The 20,068-nt window shown below is 39.4% G+C and overlaps 3 protein-coding genes across 4 annotated transcripts; 1 reads left to right on the top strand and 2 right to left on the bottom strand.

Annotated features, from left to right (window-relative positions):
* Nucleotides 1-393: 393 nt before the first annotated feature.
* On the bottom strand, nucleotides 394-7,380 carry tpte (transmembrane phosphatase with tensin homology). The gene is made up of 19 exons (XM_062433044.1): nucleotides 6,925-7,380; nucleotides 6,490-6,582; nucleotides 6,266-6,346; nucleotides 6,140-6,187; nucleotides 5,871-6,032; nucleotides 5,286-5,405; nucleotides 4,481-4,580; nucleotides 4,325-4,388; nucleotides 4,111-4,175; nucleotides 3,956-4,016; nucleotides 3,787-3,868; nucleotides 3,439-3,527; nucleotides 3,232-3,293; nucleotides 2,373-2,453; nucleotides 1,563-1,668; nucleotides 1,365-1,462; nucleotides 1,179-1,274; nucleotides 993-1,063; nucleotides 394-875 (listed from the first exon to the last, which is right to left on the bottom strand). The coding sequence occupies exons 2-19, from the start codon at nucleotides 6,534-6,536 to the stop codon at nucleotides 773-775; spliced, it is 1,536 nt and encodes a 511-aa protein (XP_062289028.1). The 5' UTR covers nucleotides 6,537-6,582; nucleotides 6,925-7,380; the 3' UTR covers nucleotides 394-772.
* A 1,113-nt stretch (nucleotides 7,381-8,493) lies between these two features.
* Nucleotides 8,494-10,917, top strand: fgl1b (fibrinogen like 1B). The gene is made up of 9 exons (XM_062433680.1): nucleotides 8,494-8,499; nucleotides 8,595-8,693; nucleotides 8,930-9,197; nucleotides 9,389-9,548; nucleotides 9,710-9,807; nucleotides 9,956-10,044; nucleotides 10,139-10,264; nucleotides 10,359-10,423; nucleotides 10,677-10,917. Exons 1-9 carry the CDS (start codon nucleotides 8,494-8,496, stop codon nucleotides 10,855-10,857), a joined length of 1,092 nt encoding a protein of 363 aa, XP_062289664.1. The 3' UTR covers nucleotides 10,858-10,917.
* A 3-nt stretch (nucleotides 10,918-10,920) lies between these two features.
* On the bottom strand, nucleotides 10,921-17,783 carry LOC133994477 (thrombospondin type-1 domain-containing protein 1). Of its 2 annotated transcripts, XM_062433736.1 has the most exons (8): nucleotides 17,602-17,783; nucleotides 16,620-16,735; nucleotides 15,316-15,710; nucleotides 14,567-15,227; nucleotides 13,743-13,904; nucleotides 13,170-13,590; nucleotides 12,553-13,069; nucleotides 10,921-12,442 (listed from the first exon to the last, which is right to left on the bottom strand). In XM_062433736.1, exons 2-8 carry the CDS (start codon nucleotides 16,669-16,671, stop codon nucleotides 11,813-11,815), a joined length of 2,838 nt encoding a protein of 945 aa, XP_062289720.1. In that variant the 5' UTR covers nucleotides 16,672-16,735; nucleotides 17,602-17,783; the 3' UTR covers nucleotides 10,921-11,812. The 2 variants fall into 2 exon arrangements, with proteins under 2 accessions (XP_062289720.1, XP_062289721.1); XM_062433737.1 differs by lacking the exon at nucleotides 17,602-17,783 and having other exon boundaries at nucleotides 16,620-16,815.
* Between the last annotated feature and the right edge of the window lie 2,285 nt (nucleotides 17,784-20,068).

Here is a 20,068-nt window from a genome sequence, read left to right as displayed (position 1 = left end):
GTTTCATACTGACTGCTTCAGAAGCGATGACTTCACAATAGCACAGGGGAGAAGTTCCAATACGTCAAATGTGGTCATTAGTGTGACCCCCAATCTTCCAGCATTATAATTTCAGCAGGTGCATTCGTTTTTCAGACTATTTTATTTTAGGACACCAAAAGGACACAACTGATTCAAGTGACTACTCGTCATTAAATATTGACTCTTAACACGTTTCCTCTTTAGCAACTCAAATTCTGAATTCAAAACTTTACAAAGCAATTATCCAAGGAAGATTACATGTCTACTCTTCCTCTTGGTTGATTTGGGATTTATTCACATATGAAAGGTTAAATTAACACTGATATTAAGTGCTGATGAAAATGATGAGTATGCTTCAAAAATTCCCTTTTTTATTTTTTTACATTTTTATAAACAGAAGTTCTTTCAAAATACAAAATCTTGATCATTCATAGTCAAAATAAACTAGAGATTAAAAGTCATCTCTGGCATTCATACAACATTCAAAAAAAGAAAAGCCTATACATTTTTTCACACAACACATTGCAGTTTGTATGATTTGACTCAGTGGAGGTCCCCATTGCACCAAAGAAAAAGACATTTGAACAAATGTAAATGAATGCCTCTATTAGAAATTTTAACCTTATGCTTCCATTCTTTTCTTGAGTTAGTGTTCACTCTACCAATTTCTGCCCACCATCCATCATTCGTGTCATGTCACCAGACATTTTTATTTGTTAAGAAGAACCTCCTCATCTTTGAAGGGCTTTTATTAGGGTTCTGAGAAAAACATAGTGACACCAAAGTCCTCCTTGTACAGGTCCCACATTTTGGGTTTGTGTGGGTTGTCCAGCTCCTCCCTGGGTAGAAACAGCCTGTGGGAAGGCAGAAACATCAATAAGTTCATCACTAGCACTAATCGAAAAGCGGAACATGAACACTTTTGAGTTTAAAGAGTTGAATAAATAATTGCATCGGAGCAACAAACATACTTGTTGTCCAATATGAAAGAGGTATTGAACCAGAAGTAGAATGGAACATCCTCATATCCTTTTGGAAGACCCTGCGGGGAATGTGTAAAAAACAAAAGATAAAATGAATCACAGGAGAGCTACAACCAGTCTAAACACAAGCTTTTCTCACATATGTAGTTTAAAAGTGTAAATGCAAGCACTCACAGCACTCGATTCAAACATGACCTTCACATCCCCATCAACCACAGGCCCATTCTGCAGGCTGATGACTGCTGCATTACTGCCCACATCAGGAAATACCTAAAAAAAAAAAAAATCCCACCAGCAATGCGTTAACCAACAAATGACTCAGTATGACTTGATGAGTGTATGTGTGACTTTAAGACTTACTGTGCAGTTCTCCTGCTTGGCGCACACACACTGAAACACGAGCTCTTTCCTCACGATTATTTTCACCTTGAGATCGCTGCCGTCACCTTTACCCACACCTGCATGAAAGCAAAACAAAGAAGAAAAAGCAAACATTACCATGCGTACAAACAGACATATAGAATATGAAGTTACATGTATTATTTTGTTGGGTTTTACCTGCTATGGAGTGAATGCGGATGCTCTTGACCCTGAGGCTTTTAGGTGGAGGCAGCTGTCTGTTGAACTTAGTCTTCATGGTCTCATAGTAGCCCACGTACCTGCTCTGTAGTTCACACAGACAGCAGAGCTAAAGCCTCATCACTCATCATTTCAGGTTTTATGAGGAAATATATTCATTTTTCTCCACTGACAATTTATTCAAATCTTACACTGTCAAGATAACAGTCAAGAAGATAACAGACAATTAAATATTGGAGCCAGAACACAAGTATTTCATTAATACGAATGACAATAAAGTTGAACTTAATTATGCAAAGGATGCAAAGGGAACACATCTTCTATATTCTATGCATACAGTATACACAAATAAGTTAATAAGCATAGTATAATAAGTTTATATGGTACTATGGTATTACCATACTGCTAGGTGTTAACAATATAGTAACTAACTATTGACTTGAAATAATGTTCTGCTAAAGAAACGGATAAACAAATATATGGATTGACACACAATAACTGTAACTTATTAAATTCTCCAGCTTGTGTCATTCATATGTTAAAATCACTAAGTGTATAATCTGTGATTGCAGTATCTTTCAAATTTGTTTTACTTTATAGAAAAATGAAACCATTCTGGTGGAATGGTCTTTTAATACTACTGTACCACAAGGGGGCGCCAGAGAGAGTATTTCAAATTCTATACAAAGTGGTTTCAAAATATAAAGTCCTAAATTGGCAACATTTCTAAATAGACACTTCTGTTAAAACATGGTCTTTGTACGTGTGGCCCAAAAGGCTTGTTCTTACCTGTGAGGGAGTCTCCACTCCTTGAAACTTGGAGCTGCGACTCTTGTCTGTCCTCCTCTCACCAAAATACTCCAGACTGTCCTGGTGAAGAAAAACAAATGCATGTAAGGAAGTCTACTTATCAAAAATGTTTTACTTTTCAATCTAAATACTTACAATTTTTACATTTAAGAGCAGCAAAACATCCCAACACGATTCTTATAGCCTGAAATGTAATGATTTTTCTTTAACTGACATGGAATATACAAAAATTGAAATTGTTTTTTCCTGTTTAAGGTAACATAGAACAATATTAGTGTGATTGTGATTTGTTTCCCTCAACCAACCTGTAAAAACTACTATTAATGGTTTAATCAAGGAGTTATCAATAATTTATTAATGACGGATATGTTTTTTTTTTTTTTTAAATAGTTCACAAATTTGGCATAGAGACTAATCATAATGGGATACTGTGAAAAGTAACAGTATTTAAAGGACCAGTCTGTAGGATTTAGTGGCATCTAGTGGTGAGGTTGCAGGCTGCAATCAACTGAATTCCCCTCCCCTCAACTCTGGCCTTTCAAGCATGTAGGAGAACCCACAGTGTTTGCGAAACTTACGAAAAATGTGAAAGGCCCTCTCTAGAACTAGTGTTTGGTTTGTCCATTCTTGGCTACTGTAGAAACAAGGCGGTGTAACATGGTGGGCTTCGTGGTAGAGGACTCTAAGCTAACGGAAACACAACAATTCTTATTTTCATGGGATTATATGCTAATTAAAACATTCCAGTGAATATTATTTTTTAATTGCTGCAAAGTCTGGTCCACTAGATGCCACTAAATTCTACACACTGCACCTTCAAAAGGTTTCAGAGACCTACCTGCGCACTCTCAAACTGGTCACTGTCAATAAGCCAGGTGCACACCATAGTACCTGTACGTCCTGTGAAACAGAGCACCAGAATTATTAAACTATATGTGACTCTTGTTTTGTACAGTTTCAACAACTGTACACCAAAATAGTGTCTTTATTCAACTCAAATTATTCACATAATAATAATGAAACAAGTAGAGATGTTTGGCATCACCTTTCCCTCCTTTACAGTGAATAGCAATGATGTTTTGGGGATCAGCAGACATCCAGTCCCTCACATTTACTGTGTATTTCAGCATGTCCCTGAGACAATCAGTCCAATGCACAATCAAAATGATGTTGAGATAAGCTGACAAGGTGCTTTACAACCAGTAATACCAGTTAGTGATACTTATTACTTTATCATGCTTCTGAAGGTGTTTATAATACACATGCTCACAACTTTTAAGGATACTGTTTACAGGTCAATAATGTCAAACCAATGCATCAGTACTATAACTATGCCTCAGTATAATTACAAGCAAAAGTGAGAGGCGAAAAAAGAACAGGAAATATCACTCACTCTAAGGAAGGAACGTTGTGGTCATCAATGAACACTCGTTCAACCTTGTAGTGGAAGAACTGGGGGTCATAGCCTTTCTCACCTGGAAACAGTAAGATGATTTTGACCAATTGTGCAATTCCACAGAAAGGAAACTAAGTACATGTGATGAGAAGAGGTGCAAACTTACTGCACAGGTTGTAAACTTTATAGTGGCCTTCATGTTTAGTGTCTAAGAACCTTGCCACCTCCTGTACATGAGAAGAGAAATATGTTATGTGGGATGATTTGTGCATGCTGAGATGGATTTTAATACATGTGTGCCCATTTCCTCTGAATAGTTACCTTAATTGGATTCCTGTAGAAGGACTGCTTCCCAGAGGAGGGGAAAGACATAGCGATGACACGGTCTAGAGAAGTAGGTAAAGATGCAATCAAGCTATAGTTTTCTACTTTAAGGGTTTAGCAATCGACTCACTATCTACTTTCTAGCATGCATGTATAGTGTTTTTTATTCTTTCTCTTTTTTGCAGTGTGTGATACAGTATGTTACAGCTACCTGTAACATAGGTAAGATCAAGGTCAAATCCATCCTTCTGATATCGCCGCTTGTTCTCAGAAACCTGAGAAAAATAACATTGGGAAGCAGCAGACATTAGTAAACAACTACATTAGCTGATCACAGTTTTCTATGCTTCCACGGTATTGACCTTACCATTCTCCTGGTGACTTTCTCTAGCTCCTTGCTCTGAGCCGCAAGTCTGAAAACCCTCACCAGGATTATTATTCTCAAGAAACGCAGGAACGCCACTACCCTGGTGAAAAAAATTGTACAGTATGTGAAGTAAACAAATATAAATAATGTTGTCCAGAACAATGTACTCAATATCATTATTGTATTATATAATATGGTCAATGGCATTCTATGTACTGCAGGATGACACTAGGACATTGAAATCAATATTACTGTACACCCCTGATCGGTACTGTAAATATCACTTAATTCTCAACATGTCTGTTTAAGATGTTCACTGAACTGATTGTTCAGTCTGATATTCTGCATCATACCTAGATTTAAAACATCCACTGCAGCTGTAGCATTATTATTATTATTATTTTCAAGACCATTGCAATACATTAATTATTATTAATATTATTATCCCCTCTGTATTTTAATTTATAAATCAATTTTATTTTTCTCAAATACTTTTACTGTTTACATTTTTCCTGTATTAATATTGGATTGTCAATCATTGATGCAGCACTTTGAATTGCACAAACCCATATAAAGGGAAATAAAGTTTGATTGCTTTATGATAAACAAAGCTGTTATTGTAGTGTCTTGCAGTATTTAAAGGTTCCCCTACAGCAGGGCTCACGCTTTAGGCTTAGCCTCAATCAGCACATCAGTTTAAAGATAAAAAAAAAAAAAAGTCATATCATATTATTCCCCAATTAAAATCTATCTCCAGACTAACATTAAGCGACCTTTAGCAGGGAATGCAAGGGAGAGCAGGTACCTGGGGATGAGGCTGGTTCCTGACAGTTCAGTGAAGGTGTAGACCATGTTGACCACGAGTGTGATTACCACAACACAGGCATCTACAATGTTCAGCCTGGATCTGAAGTACACTTTGAACCTAAAAAATGACCAAGAGAAGTTAACTATTGCATGAAACAAGCAACATGCTGCAGACAAAACTGGCCAGATCATGCAACTTATTGCAGTCTGCCTGAAGCTTACCACTGTCACAAGAGAGTTCAACATAAACTACAGTATTCATTACATTACATCATTATATTTGCCATGGAGCAGCCTGATACATGCCATAAATTTCCTGCCGAGCTTCCTCTTCGTTACTTCCTGTTTAACAGTTAATCAGAACTTTACACTTTGTTTCTGCTGACACAGGACACTGGGAATGTTTGCGTCACTCACTTTCACATGCAAGTGGTTGCACAATGACAACTTGAGACAACCGTTTGTTGCAAAAACAGCAAACAAAAAAAGTGTTTGTTGTTTTTACAAAAGTGTATAAAAGACAGCTTAAGTGCATGATTTTTTAATTACAGGGTGTTGCCTGTGTGTCATGAATGGCACTCACCCTTCAACATAGACCCGCAGGAGAACGTCAATGAGAAAGAAGAAGGAGATGGTGAGGGACACGGCCTCTAATGCATTTCCAACATCCCTGTTGCTGGCTGGTAGGGAAAGGTCCACAATCACCAGCACGAAGTCCACTAGGATTAGTATCACTCCAAAAATACTGAAGAAACAGATAGATACACTTAAGCATAATCAAAACACCAGGCAAAGAAGGAACAGAACAATCACACATCAAACACTCCAAAAGATCTCTCAAAATACACTCACCGAAATCCAAAGGACATAACATACGGTGTTATCTTCTTCCGGATATTGCTGCAAATGTAGAAAGAAATGAATGCTTCTGAATTGGATGTTGTAAACAAATTTGAAGTCCAAGCTGTGTGAACTTACTGGTACATCGTGTCTGGTTCGTCACTCTCATCTTTTCCATCATCAATCTCCACTTTTGCATCCTCCATCTTTGCAATGTTTCTAACAGAAAGATAACATGAACAAGATAGAAACACATCTTGACAAAAAACAGATGGCAAAACAAACAGCACATGCACACATAAAGCATTTACATGTCAAACACTAAATGCTGCAGTTAACATATGGACACTAAGTTTCCTCACCCATTTACACCTGAATCCGACCCTGGACTGAAATAGACAGAGGACATGATGTGTGTATTTTGCACTTCTTGCTTTGTTCTGAATGTGTAGTCTCTAGATTTGAAAGCAAAAGAGTGTAAAAAGATTAAAGTTCAGCATGCTGTTCCATGGTTACAATGTTGAAAAGAAAAGAAAAAAACCCAAAGAGGACAACTTTGGGTCTTGCTGGTCATCAGTTTGTCACGTGCATCCTCTTTCTTTAAACTAAACAAACTTCTAATCAACATGAGCCCATTAGTGCTAATTACCCCAGCGCAGCAATCAGTGCTCTCGTCTGCAGTAAATGTTAAGCTACAAGCAAGAAATGAGCAGCTTAATAGATCAAATGAAGGGTAGCTGGATCCATTATCAGGAAAAAAGAATGAAAAGCGACCAAAAAAATGTAATAACACAAACCATCCGAACTCTAGCTCCTCTGGGCCAAAACAACACAGTCCAGCCGCAGTCCTCTACACTCCTGGAGGGGTTTGTTTACCCAGTAGACCCCCAAAAAACTAGTTTAATCCGCACCGCCTGCTCACTGTTACGACTGTCACTCGTGAAATTATACGAGAGTTTGTCTTGTGACTTCTTGTGAAGGCAAAGGAAGACGGTTCAAAGGTTAACCGGGTGATTTTTTCCCCTATCCATCCACTCATCGTTTCTGCAAACGTAGCGGTTTCGGACTTCCTGGACAGGCGTAAAAAAACGCGCTCTGGGTTTTCGTCGTTTAGTCTTCACTCATCTTTCCTCTTCAGCCCACCCTCTCTCTCTTTCTCTGTCTCTCTGTCTCTTTCTCTGTCTCTCTCTCTCTCTCTCACGATAACTGACCGAGCCCTCCTGTGCAGAGACGTTCAAACGTCAGTATTAGTTGATAAAAAGTAGGCCAACAGGCTGCTGCTGCTGCTGCTCTCTCACATCTCCCTCCTCTTTCAAACATCTGGTTCTAATTAAAAGCACATTCTCAAACAAATGGTGCTATAGTCTGTAAAATATAATCTGCAAAGATAGCGATAAACAGACGTGTTTGAGTTTTGGTTGTTATTGTGAATTTGGTAGCTACATTTGGAAATTATATTTTTTTACGTTTTACCTTTTTTTTTCCTGTAGGGAAAGGGTGAATTAAAGTTTAAAGGGGTATAACATTACAAACAATAACTGTGACTACGATATAGCATTATAAACGTCAGATTACGTTTATTTGCATAACTTCAATTCGTTAGTAAATATTGGTACTTTTACTTTTAAAAATATTGAACATATAGCATAATAAAATAGCCAGTAAAAGCATATCAATAAACAATATAAACTTCTATTATGAACTTTTTGAATGAGCAATAACCCACAGCCACCACTGGAGGGAGCCTTTCTACAGTGCATATTGACATCCAAAAGAAGCATCTGTTATGAGTCTGCTGTTCTTGGATTGAATAGCTTGTGTTTTTTTACTTTCATGTTTTTGGAACTAACTGTTATTTGAGGTACTCTGAGTTTTGTATACTCATGTAGTTTTGTATAATGTTCAGTGTAGTCTTAGTTAATGCTGTTCTATTAAGGATCAAATTGATCTAATATTAATGAAGCCACAACTAACAAATTATAATGTAACACAAATCAATAATTGATATGAAAAATGAACATACAATGATTTACCCAAGCATTATGATGTACAAAAAAACAAAAAAAAGAGGGGAGGCATCTTATCAACAGCACCTGTGGTATGTAAGGAATGGAGTCCTGTCAACACTTTCTGTCCATGAGGAAATTTGCAGTTCTGGGATCAACTACTCATTCAAATGATATCATTCTTGATAAAGGGAAGAAAAAAAAGACAAACTGGCTGGAGTTCAGTGTCTGGCATGGTTGGTCCACTCTGGATCCTCTAATGTGGACCATGCAGAACCGGCCCCACCTATAAATAATGCTGACAAATTTTTAGAGGAAAAGAACATTCAACCTGGACAAAACAAGTGGAGGGATCGTGAAATGAAGGTAGAGATTTTTAAAGTAGGATGAATTGTACATTGTCTTGTCCATCTACCTCTATATTATTCTAAATATATATGTTATGTGTTTTATCATTTCAGTCCGATACTGCAACAAGGGACTTCTTCGTGAAAGGCATGCTAGTGTTCATGCTGTTGGCTCTGGTGTTCCCAACCATGGCTTCGTCTACACAGTTCTCAGTAGGTGATCCCACTCTCTAAGAACTTTATGTGTATATTCACATTGAAAAGAGGCAAATACCTGAGCAAAAAACATAAATGAAAGGTGGTGATATTTTTGAACTTTCATTCCTAAAAGGCATGTAATGATGACTTACTGGCCAGTCATCATAAATAAAACATATTTCACAGACGCCTGCGGAGGCAACCCTGGCTCTCTGGATGTTAGTATATTAATTTGATTGTCTTCATTTAAGGCAGTGGACTCATGCGGGCCAGAGGTTGCAGCTCTCAAGCACAGCATAAGGAAACTGGAAAACAAACTCTTCATCGTGGCTTGGCAAGTTGAGCACTTGCAGACACACAAATACTTCCGTCCATTACAATCTACGGAGTCTGATACGGACCTTGCTCCAGAAACAGATGCTGATGTAAAAAACAACAGCAGTGGGACATTAGACAGCTCTAATGGGACACTGATGAACCCACTCCCATCTGCAGGCAATTTAATTGTCTATGACAAAGGTAAGAAAAGCTCTCATCCTTTCTTGTCCTCTCAGTGTCAGGTTGTAAAATTTAAGTTTGGGATGTGTAACCTAAAGAGCCTACATGTTCAGTGAGTTTATAGGTCTTTAATATGCATTGCGAAGTACACTGTATAACAGTAAAGATGGTAAGCAGAAATCTTTAGGGTCTTTTCAATGTCGTCTTCCTAGACTGCTCTGAGCTGTTTGACAGGCTGAAGGCACCCAGTGGTTTCTACCGTATCAGACCCAAGTCACACCAGGAGCCATTTTTGACCTATTGTGATATGGAGGACGGAGGAGGATGGACAGTATTTCAGAGACGCAGGCATGGAAAAGTTGACTTCAACAGGTTTGTAACAATAGAATGTCCCCATGTACAGTACATTATTTGGGAAAATTACAAGCCCCACAATCCTTGCAAAGCCCGGCATCAGATTACAATTTAGGTGTTGATAGAGTTTACACAACTGTTTCATGTGAGGTAACAGGTCTACCTAATTCTCTTTTTAGAGACTGGGTGGACTACAGAGACGGTTTTGGTGACTTCAAACTGTGGAATGATGAGTTTTGGCTGGGAAATGAGCACATTTATTCTCTGCTCTCAGAAGGTCAGCAATTAATAAAATCCCAAATTACTTAAACTATAAATTGTACTTCTTTTATATACTGCATTTTATTTTGGAACAGTCTTGTTTTATCTCAAAGGTCTGCCTCGTTGATTGTCTTGTTTATTGCATGTATGTGTCTGTCCTAAAGGAAAGAACCTGGTGAAGATAGACCTAATGGACTGGGATGGACACAGAAGTTATGCATTTTATGAAAACTTCAGGATCACAGATGAAGCTGTAAGAAAAATAATTTTTACAAGATTCTTTCTTGGTCATAGAAGAAACTGTAATCCTCTCAACAAACATTAACTTACTTTAATACCCACTCCAGGATAAGTATCGTCTTCACTATGAGCTCTACAGTGGGCAAGCTGGAGATGCTCTGGCAGGTGGTGGAGGGATGGTGGAGCAGTGGTCTGCCAGCCTCAGTGGCATGCAGTTCAGCACCAGGGATCAGGTTAGTCATATGTCCCTTTTTTTACCATTCTAAGATGGTGCTTCTATGGTATTACTGATCTTAGTATACTGATGATGTTGATGCTCACTGACAGGACAATGACCGCTACCTTCAGGGCAGCTGTGCCCAGGAGAATCAGGCAGGTTGGTGGTTCAACAGGTGAGACTTTTCAAATAAAGCCAAATGTGTATTACCATTTCTCTATCTGTGATATTCCCTTTGTTTGATTACTGTGCAAGCATTGCCACTTGACTTTCTTTTCTTAAAAGTTTTAGTTGCTGTACTGGACTTTTTTATTTGTTTTGCCTGTTGAACCATGAACTCTTTTTCCCCCCAATTTATTACACAAAAATACTTGTTCTGCAAAATGTTACATATTTCATATTATGAAATGTACATTTTCTATCTACAGGTGTCATGCAGCTAACCTAAATGGAAAGTTCTACTACAGAGGGAACTACAAGGGCCAATATGACAATGGTGTGGTGTGGGGGACCTGGAAGGGCCTCTGGTATTCCCTTCGACACACCACCATGAAGGTGCGGCCTCTGGTTTTCTTGGACACCATGGGCAGTGGAGCAGGGGAAATTTAAAAATACTTTAGACACTTCAGATTCCTGAATGAACATTAAGAATAAGTGCAACTTAGACTGATGGCATGTTTCAATTCTTTATATTTTAATGTCTCCCTTTACTTCATTATCTGGGACAGTTATCAAAACAGTGATTCCGGTTTTCCAGTAGGCACTTGATATCATTAAAATGTATGATATTACTCAAACAATAAAACAAATTGCATATCAGCCACAGTGTCTCGTTGTTCATATGTTACTGCCCTCAAGCATCGCAACCAGACACAATGCAAAACATGAAACACATGAAAATGCTCAACATTGCTTTGATCACACTCGTTCTCAAAGGAGGGATTTTTGTCTGAATGACACATTCAAATTGTCCCTTAACAGTAAACCATGTCTCACTACAGCACAGTATGATTTCACAGCATGGTAAAAACAGCACATTTAGCAGTGTACAATAATAAGATTAACCTCTTTTTGTAGTGTTTTGAATAATGACCTCGATAGATCCTGTGTTTTACAGTGCTTACAGACATGTTAAATATGAGTTAATAGAGCAAATACTGTACACTAGTTACTGTATACTAGGTTGTATACAGTGAAACATATTCCAAAAGCGAAATTCTGACAAACTGGACAAAAGTATGTTCAATTATAATGCCTATATTGAAATATTATATTGAATATTAAAACAATTACAATTAAAAATGCAATAGAAAATTTTTTTTTTATAAATTGTATTAACTTGAAAATCTTTTTTTTTTTTACTCTACTTCCCATGGATGCGCAAACTCCCTAAATCTCTAACATACATAACATCCTCCCTGATACCTGTGTCTGGGTTGGGGTATTGTTTAATGTCAGAGCTGTAGTGGAGAGGGTTTAAGTTAGGAATATACTGTATGCATATGGCAATAACAGTTCCTCCATAGTGTGGTATTACAAACCTGTCTCATCTAATCCTCCTCTTCTATGCTGAGGTCAGATCTAGGTCCAACATCCTCTGTTCTGCCTCACTCAGCCTGTATGGAGAGCCGTCACTGTTGTTGTAGTCTCCAGACATTGGCAGAGAGTGACAGCGATCTTTCCTCTGCTCCGAGGATGTTGTACTGAAAGTGGAGCTGCGCTGACGCCCTTTGACTGCGGAAAAGGACTGAGCCTCCTTTAATTTCCGGGCCAGGATGTTCCTCTGTATAGGTGATGGGCCGCGGCGGTTCCAGTTCTGCTCAGCCCGATCCACACTCAGCTTGTTCATTCCACGAGAACTGGAAGTCACCGTGGCTGGACCCCCAATCCCTGAGATTCCCTCTCCACCTCTACCTCCTGTCTCACCACCCCTTTGCCTTTCCCCAGTGCCATTGAGGTTGGCTTTAGCATCTTTTTCAAAGGTGATGTTTGTGTTGGTTCCTGTGTGTTTGAGTCCAGTGTTGAGAGAAGGAACAGCTGTCTCTATCCAGGGCCTCCTCTGGTCATTTCTCTGGGGTCTGGATTTAGCCCACTCTGAGGCCCCATGCTCTGGAATGGGGTAAGAGCAGTACGGCTGCCTCTCCCTCACTCCTTTGGTCCAACAGCTTCCTTCAGGAAGGGTCCGAGATCCCACCTGAAAAAGATATGAGTATTCTTCATTTTGACAAAATGCTTAAACAGATCTACACATATACTGTAGCTTAGATAGGAAATGCATAATTATATCTGTATAGATCTATAGACCTGAGTCATGCTCCTTTCTCTGAAGTGTCTGGAGTGTGCAGAAGATGGAAAATGGGGTTTAGGGTCATTAAAACTGGAGGTCCGGCGGAAATTTGGATTCTTATGATTTGAATTTCCCATTCCTGCTAACCCACTCCTCTCTACCATCTCCACCCAGTCAGCAGTGCGGTCAAGCCATTTTGAGCTGCCCCGACTTGCATGTCCAGAAATGGGAGGACCTAAGACCAGCTCCACTCTTGGACTCAGTCTATCTGGCGTGATCCTAGAGGTCTGTGTTGGCAACTCTGAAAAGGAAACTGCAACGTGTAAATGGCTGTGATCGGTGTCGCCTTGGAGGCCCAAGGGTAGCGCTGATTGAGCAAATTCAGTTGGTGTGGGAACGGGGGAGCTGGTGGGTGAAGCGGATGTCTCTACCAAGGTGTCATGGACTGGGCTTGAAGAGACATGGTACATCTGTGTGGCCTCCTTTAACCCCTTCTTCTTCATTTCTTTTAACTGCTGCTGAGCTAACCGGTACCTGGGGAGACAGATTTTGTTTTCCATGACTGTGAACTGATAGAATAAGTTTGACAGTTACAGTCTATGTCTGATAAAAGAAAATAATATTCTATACATACCCAAATATGGGTGGCAACATCTTCAGACCTGTGGGAGACAGCCTTTCTGGGTCATGTGAGAGAGGTATCACCAGGGTCTGTGGGGGAGGCTGACTGCCTAGGGAAGGCCCGTCATTCTGGGCCACACCCACACTCATGCCCCCTGGTGGGCTATGGCTGTCAGACAGGCTAGGTCTTTGGAGGCTGTGCCCACAAATGGAGGCCTCATCAGAAAGTTTGCGTCCACCAGGGGAATGCATGGACCCTCTGCGGACAGAGCTGCACTGAGGGGTCTGGCAAAGCTTTCTCCACACAGTTACCACAATAGTGGCCAGAATCGCAGCCAGACAAAGTGATATACCAACCACCACAACCATGTTACCACCCAGGGGTGCAACTCCAACAAGAACAGGAGGGAGGGATGGAGAAGGAGCAGGCAACACTAGGGAAGAATGGAAGACAATAATGTTCATAAGTATTGTGCTGCAAAGTGATTCTTGGAGATGTGTTTCATTTTATAGTCTAAGGTGAGGGAATAAGAAAAAGTGGGGGAAAAAATCCAGGAAAGGGAAAGAGAAAAAAAGGGAGACTGACCGATACACTCCTCCAGTGAGCAGAGGGACTGTTCCTTCTCCATGACAGTGCAGTGCATCTCTCCCACACCTGATGGCAGCAAACACTCCCGCACCCGTTCCCTCATCCCCTCTCCACAGCTCACACTACATACACTCCATGGCTGCCAGGGGCCCCATGAGTCTGCAAAGAAACAGATCAAAAGCATGTTAAACAGCAGGTAAGTGAGTAAGCTAGTAAACAATAATATTTTCCTAATTCATCCACATGTTCACACGCTAAAGAGCCCCATACGCTGTCCTCATCCATATTATCACAAAACTGTAAGGTTTCCACTATGAATTTTATGCAAATGCTGAGAATATTTTAAGACAATAAAAAGCCATCGGAAGTATAACTAATCAAACTCTTCTACATACAGCTGAAAAATACACTACCATCACATCATATGACATCAACCAGTTAATGCTTTATCCCCAAAATAGACAAAGCAAGGACACAGCTGGAGGAATCTTTCTATAATGAGAATGGGACAGTTGTGGCCGATTTACTCCCATGTGTGAATAATTATAACGATGTTAAATGTGTCGACCATGAAACATCACATTTAAATAATGTCACTAATATAACTAAATTGAATTTCAAAAGCAATAAAATCATAACTGCAGCCAAACACATTAGCAAAGGTAAAAACACATACTAAACTTTACTCTTTAGAATATTGAACACTGCCTACATGGTAATGACACCACATATTTTAATCAATTTGAGAATATTTGATTAAAATTAAGTTAAGCAGCTCTCCTTCCCTCCAAATGGGGATGTGTCTATATATCAAATCTTACCTGCACTCCTATGAACCACCAAACAGGTCTGTGCTGGACTAGGGGAGCTACTGTAGTTGAAAACAAAACGGAAGCAGTATTTATTCCTCCCTGGGTAAAACACAGAGCAGTTGAATTCTGTCTCATTCTCCCCCCGAGTCAGCCAGTTAAAGGCCAACTGAGGAGAAGACGGTTCCTCTGGTCCGAACCCCATCAGTGCTGTTCCTCCTGCTCCCATCCCAGTTGAAATCGCAACCGCTCTTCCAGCACCTGCATCCTTATACAGCAAAACTTTCCCATCGATGTGTGCACAAGGTGGGGTTACAAGCTTCACAGTCATAGTCCCTTCGCAACCACTCTTATATTTGTTGGCATTTTCTACCAGTAGCTTATAGGAAAAGATACGGGACAGATAGAGAGGCCCAGAGCTCTTCACTTCATGTGTTGTATGAGGAGACCGTAGAGCCACTTGTATGAAGTCCCTTTCTGTGAAGGGGAAGGCACATGGCAGCTCGATGCTCTGGGAACGGACAGGTTTAATTGGATGTCGTGTGCGGGCTCGGACCTTGTTGATGTTGTTTCGCCCAATCTGGTTGTACTCCATGTAATTGACTTCTAGGAAGAGAGCAGAGTCGAGGCCGCTGGAACAAGCCTGAAAGTACTCATTGGTGGATATCCTGACCTGGAGAGAGACAGAAGAGGAAATGTTGGGAAATAATTCACTGTGCTGCACACTTAGATTGTGAAGTTTGAGATCTTGTTTGTCTTGCCTGAAAAGATCCCGAGTTGTTTCCAGCCCTCTCTACAGCGATGTGAAAGGTGGGCCACTGAACCTGCAGTTCTGAACTCCACAACCAGGTTGTGCTCTCCCTGCTACCGCCGTTTGTCCCATTTCTATGAGAAACAGCAATGATGCTGGTCTGCCTCAGCAGGAACCGGAAAGTTCCCGCATACAGGAAGCATGAACAGTTGAACTCCACCCGACCCGCAGTGTGGTCGTTAGGGAGAGTCCTGGTGAAGAGGGTGGTGTTGGTTTCTGTGTTGATCAGAGACAGACTCGTGTTGCAATTGGAACTGTGATTGGATTTTGTGCTGAAGTCCACAAATACGCTGGCGTTGCTAAGGGCAACGTGGAAGGAGGGCCAGATATTGAGCCCTGCCAAAGCTGCAGAAAAGGATACACATAAGTTAGAAGTCATGCACCTTGTGCAAGAAATTCTGAACAGGTCCACTATCCATGAAGTGTTATCTCACAGATTTTGTCCTTAATTTTTAATTCCTTTTTTTCTTTCAAAATGCTTCCGGTACCCGTGATTTTTCAATTTTCTTCTTGTGTGACTTGGCAAGCTAGCATTTGGATCTCTTTGGCAGGGTTTCTGCCTCTATTTACTGCAGCAATTCCATAAGACAGACAAACAATACATATATTGTTGGTCACTTTCACTATTGCATTGTATTTTAAATATGGCATTACACTAAAAGAGGGGAAGCTTTCCAGAATCGATTCTATCCTTAAAACTGTGTAGGTGTGCTAAATTATATGTTAACATATCTAGTTGATATCCATCACTTTGGACTGTGTGGGAGGACGAAGTCAAACGGGAATTCTCATTTTCTCATAAATTTGTGAAATAACTCTGAGAAATGTGATTTACTTGCTATGTTACTTTTGACCGCATAATTACATATCATAATTCATGATACAAAAAAGTGACACCAAGTTCAATTTTAATGACCACACAACCACAAATGGTGGAATTTGCTCTCAGTACAACTAAATAAACAACTCAGTTTTCAAGCCAGACACTGTGGATCCACAAAAAACAAAAAAACATGGACTGTGCATCAGTAAGTAAGTTACATATTTTATAGACAAGATAAGTTAAACCATTAGTGCAGTATAAGTGTAAAAACCAGTTTAAATGAAAGTACACACAGTAGAATACAGATAGAGTACTGCACTATGAGTGAACATGTGCTTGCTTCATTAGTTGCATTAAAATCAATGGTCCTGCCAGCATTTTTAAACGCAGTTAGGCTATGTCGTTTAGGTGAACGGTTTGGTGACACTCACCGTATCCCATGAGCGCCAGCAGAAAAGTCAGCAGTGAGACAGCTTCTGGCATTCCGATGTCTGTGCCTCTGTTTTCTCCTACTCCACATGACCGTCCCCTTCCACCATCCCTGCCTCTATACAAATCAGGGGCAAATTACAAGATAAATAACATTAATCCAAAAGAAGGCAGCACACAACAACAAACAGTGCTTGTATATTGCCATCAGACAGAAGGAGGCATGGACGAAGTAGTGCACTTGTCAAAGGTATGAAAAACAGGAAAGCCAGCACAAGAAGCTGTGACCATGAGCATTCTGGATTTACAGTGGCGTCTTCCTCTTCCTTCCATCTTCACAATGGGTATGTAGAGCTGTCGTCATTGCACAATGTGCAGCAAAAGGAGGGCTTTGTCCAGTGAGGTAGAGCAAAATGTTTGCTATTTGATTGCATATATTGGTTTTCACTGTTTTTCTCTATTGAGCGTTCCTAATTCCTCAGTTTCATATTGTTTCTTTACAAACACAATGCTGTATGTTACTGACTTTCTGTCCCAGAAACAAATGAAAGAGAATCACACATGCATTAGAAACATTAGATTTTGGAGCACCAGACTGCTGATAGTTTTTAATGGATTAATCCAATAAAGTGGCAGGACATCTATACAAAGTTCTCCTTACTCATATATGAAATGAATCATGTAGCCTATATTTGAGATTAATACTGAGAAAACTCCAACTAAATGGTTAGTGTAGTCTTAATAACCTATTTTCGTCAATTTAAGTGTATTTGTGCTTACTCATTTGGCACATCACTGAAAATCGGTTATTATTATAAACTTCACCTCTTAAGTGTGCGCGAATATGAAACGAATATTGACTGTAAACCTGGACTTTTCGCCCAAATGTAGTAGGCTACCTAAACTAAAAAATAACTTGTGGTGATGTTCATAACCTTCATAGTCTTTCCTAGACTACATGTAAAATAAAGCTATTGTACTCACATCTCAGCACATCGTTCTTCCTCTCCACTGTTCCAACACGGCAGACTGCAGCACCAGCCGCTCCATGTTCTGACCCATAAACTACTAATACATTTCAGTGACTGTCACGAGCGTGACAGAGCTAGTGAAGTTTCCCGGAGGCGCGCGCCGGTGTTGTGTTCCGTGAGAGCGCGTGGGAGACGCTCACCCCGCGGTCAGCAGCACTGCAGCTGCACTGAGCCAATCAGCTGTATTTCTATGTAATTCATTAGTGTTTCTCACAGTATGGTGCTTTGAGAAAAACTAATGGGGGACCGGGCCATTTCTTTCAGTAAAAAAATCGAATATCTTTTTGGGGGAAAGGTCAATTACAAGTCCCTAAAACGTGTGCTCTGTGTAATACTACTACTACTACTACTACTACTAATAATAATAATAATAATAATAATAATAATATATATATATATATATATATATATATATATATATATATATATATATATATATTTTAAATCTCCTTTAGATATACCCTTTATGAAAAATTCCCGTATAGAAAAATGGTGGTAATGTAGTAGATGTCAAGCTGCATATTTCATGTTTATGTGGGCTTATTGGTTATGCATGAACACATAAGTTATTCAGAAAGAAATGTAGTTCGAGTTTTAAAAGTCAAACTTCATTATGTATGATGGGTTTATCTGCCCGTAAATAAAGCAAAACGATTAATAGGAAGTAACCCATAGCCTATAACTGTATTACGATGCTAATAGAACCGAGTTTCCATTCCAATTAACTTCCAAAATATTTGATATAGGAATGCCTTTACAGGCAAGTTCATTTTTGCAAGATATAGTCTAATTTTACAGAGAATTATAGAAAGTCATAGTACAAATTACAGACTTACTCCCCTCCTGTCACTTGAAGTATAGCATTATACAGAATATATTGAATCATTTTGGAGATTGTTATCAGATTAAGCAACAAGCACCTGACTCATCACAGGACTTCAGCACAGGACTTCAGCACAGGTGCCTGAGGGAAGTGACTACATGGAGAAAAATGTGAGATGCAGATGGCCCTATAATATGACACTTCAAGTGCCAGTTGCACATACATCAGCTGTTGAAAGATTACAATTAAACAGAAACTAATGTGGGTTGTTTGTGTTGTTTTTCCAGTCCTCCTTTTTTTCTTTTTATCCTAACTGGCACACACAAGGAGGCATGGTAACAAAATAAATAATTTCCTCCAATGCTTTCACACCAGTAAACTGCAGAGCTATTTATCCCACACTAACAGAGTACCTTTCCTCCACATTAAATGACTGACAATTCATTATTCTATAATCCACTGATGAAAGCAAACATTACTGTTATTTGAACGGGATATGGATTAACTTAAAATGAACCACTGTATAAATCAATTCATCTCAGCAAGCAAGAACAGGACCCATTCTGTATGGAAAAATGTTCACCAAAAGTTCATGGTCATGCATGGATACCTAATTATTAAGATCTGATCTGCCTCATTTCAGTTCTCAAGATTTCCTAAACCAATTGAATTTATTTACCATCAATAAGTGAACCACATGGTAGAGTAATCTAATCAGCTGTACAGTTCTGCAGACCTTCATTTTTTTTCTCCAGAGAGAACCAGCGGAAAACAGGAAGCTTCTCTGGAGATGAAACACCACTCACTGCTCAGCTCACTTCACAATGGGAACAAAGGATTTGCTATTCTGTGTTTGAAAAGCACTATGGGGACACACCGATATTTAAAAAGTCCAAGGGCAAAACTCCCAGCAGCAAGTATAACATTTAGAAAGCAAGCCACATAGACCGGGTGGAAGTTTCTTACAACTTCTGTTACTTTCTATACTGTAGAAAGAGTAGATATGGCAATCTGATAGCACTTTTCTGATTGAAGCGTCTGTTTTAAAAGCTTTACTGTGCCAATTGATAAAGGCACTTATCTTTCAATTTGGCTTCAAAACAGTCAAATGCAACCTCTGCACTGATGGGATTGATTGCTTTAAGAACAACATTTGGCAATGTCATCCATATTTTATAAACTTTGAAAAGGATTGGCAGCAGATCAGGTATTTTATTCCTATCTTAGTCTTGTCTTGTATGTATCCTAGACAAGTCTTATATGTTTAGACTGTTTTATTGGAAGGAAAGGGAAAGTTGGACAAGACTGAGAGACCAAATTGAGATGACTGGTGAAGTAAGGTGTTTAGATCCATTGAAACGTGGACATCTGGGCATTTTATCTCCATCCTCAGAAGATAAGAACGTTTTATTCCAAACTCATTTACTACATAAATGTATATTTAATTTGATATCCACCTGATCTGCCTGTGTCTCAGTGCCTTTTCATAACAGAACACATAGTGAGAAAGATATAACCTGTGTAACATAGGAATGTGTTATCAATTAAATTAAAAATCAGAGCAGCGCAGAAAAAAATAAGCTGTACATTCCCCAAA

Source organism: Scomber scombrus, chromosome 14 (assembly GCF_963691925.1).
Source record: "Scomber scombrus chromosome 14, fScoSco1.1, whole genome shotgun sequence".
Lineage (NCBI taxonomy): Eukaryota > Metazoa > Chordata > Actinopteri > Scombriformes > Scombridae > Scomber > Scomber scombrus.
Note: the sequence above shows the minus strand (reverse complement) of the source record. Positions and strands in the feature narration are given on the sequence as shown.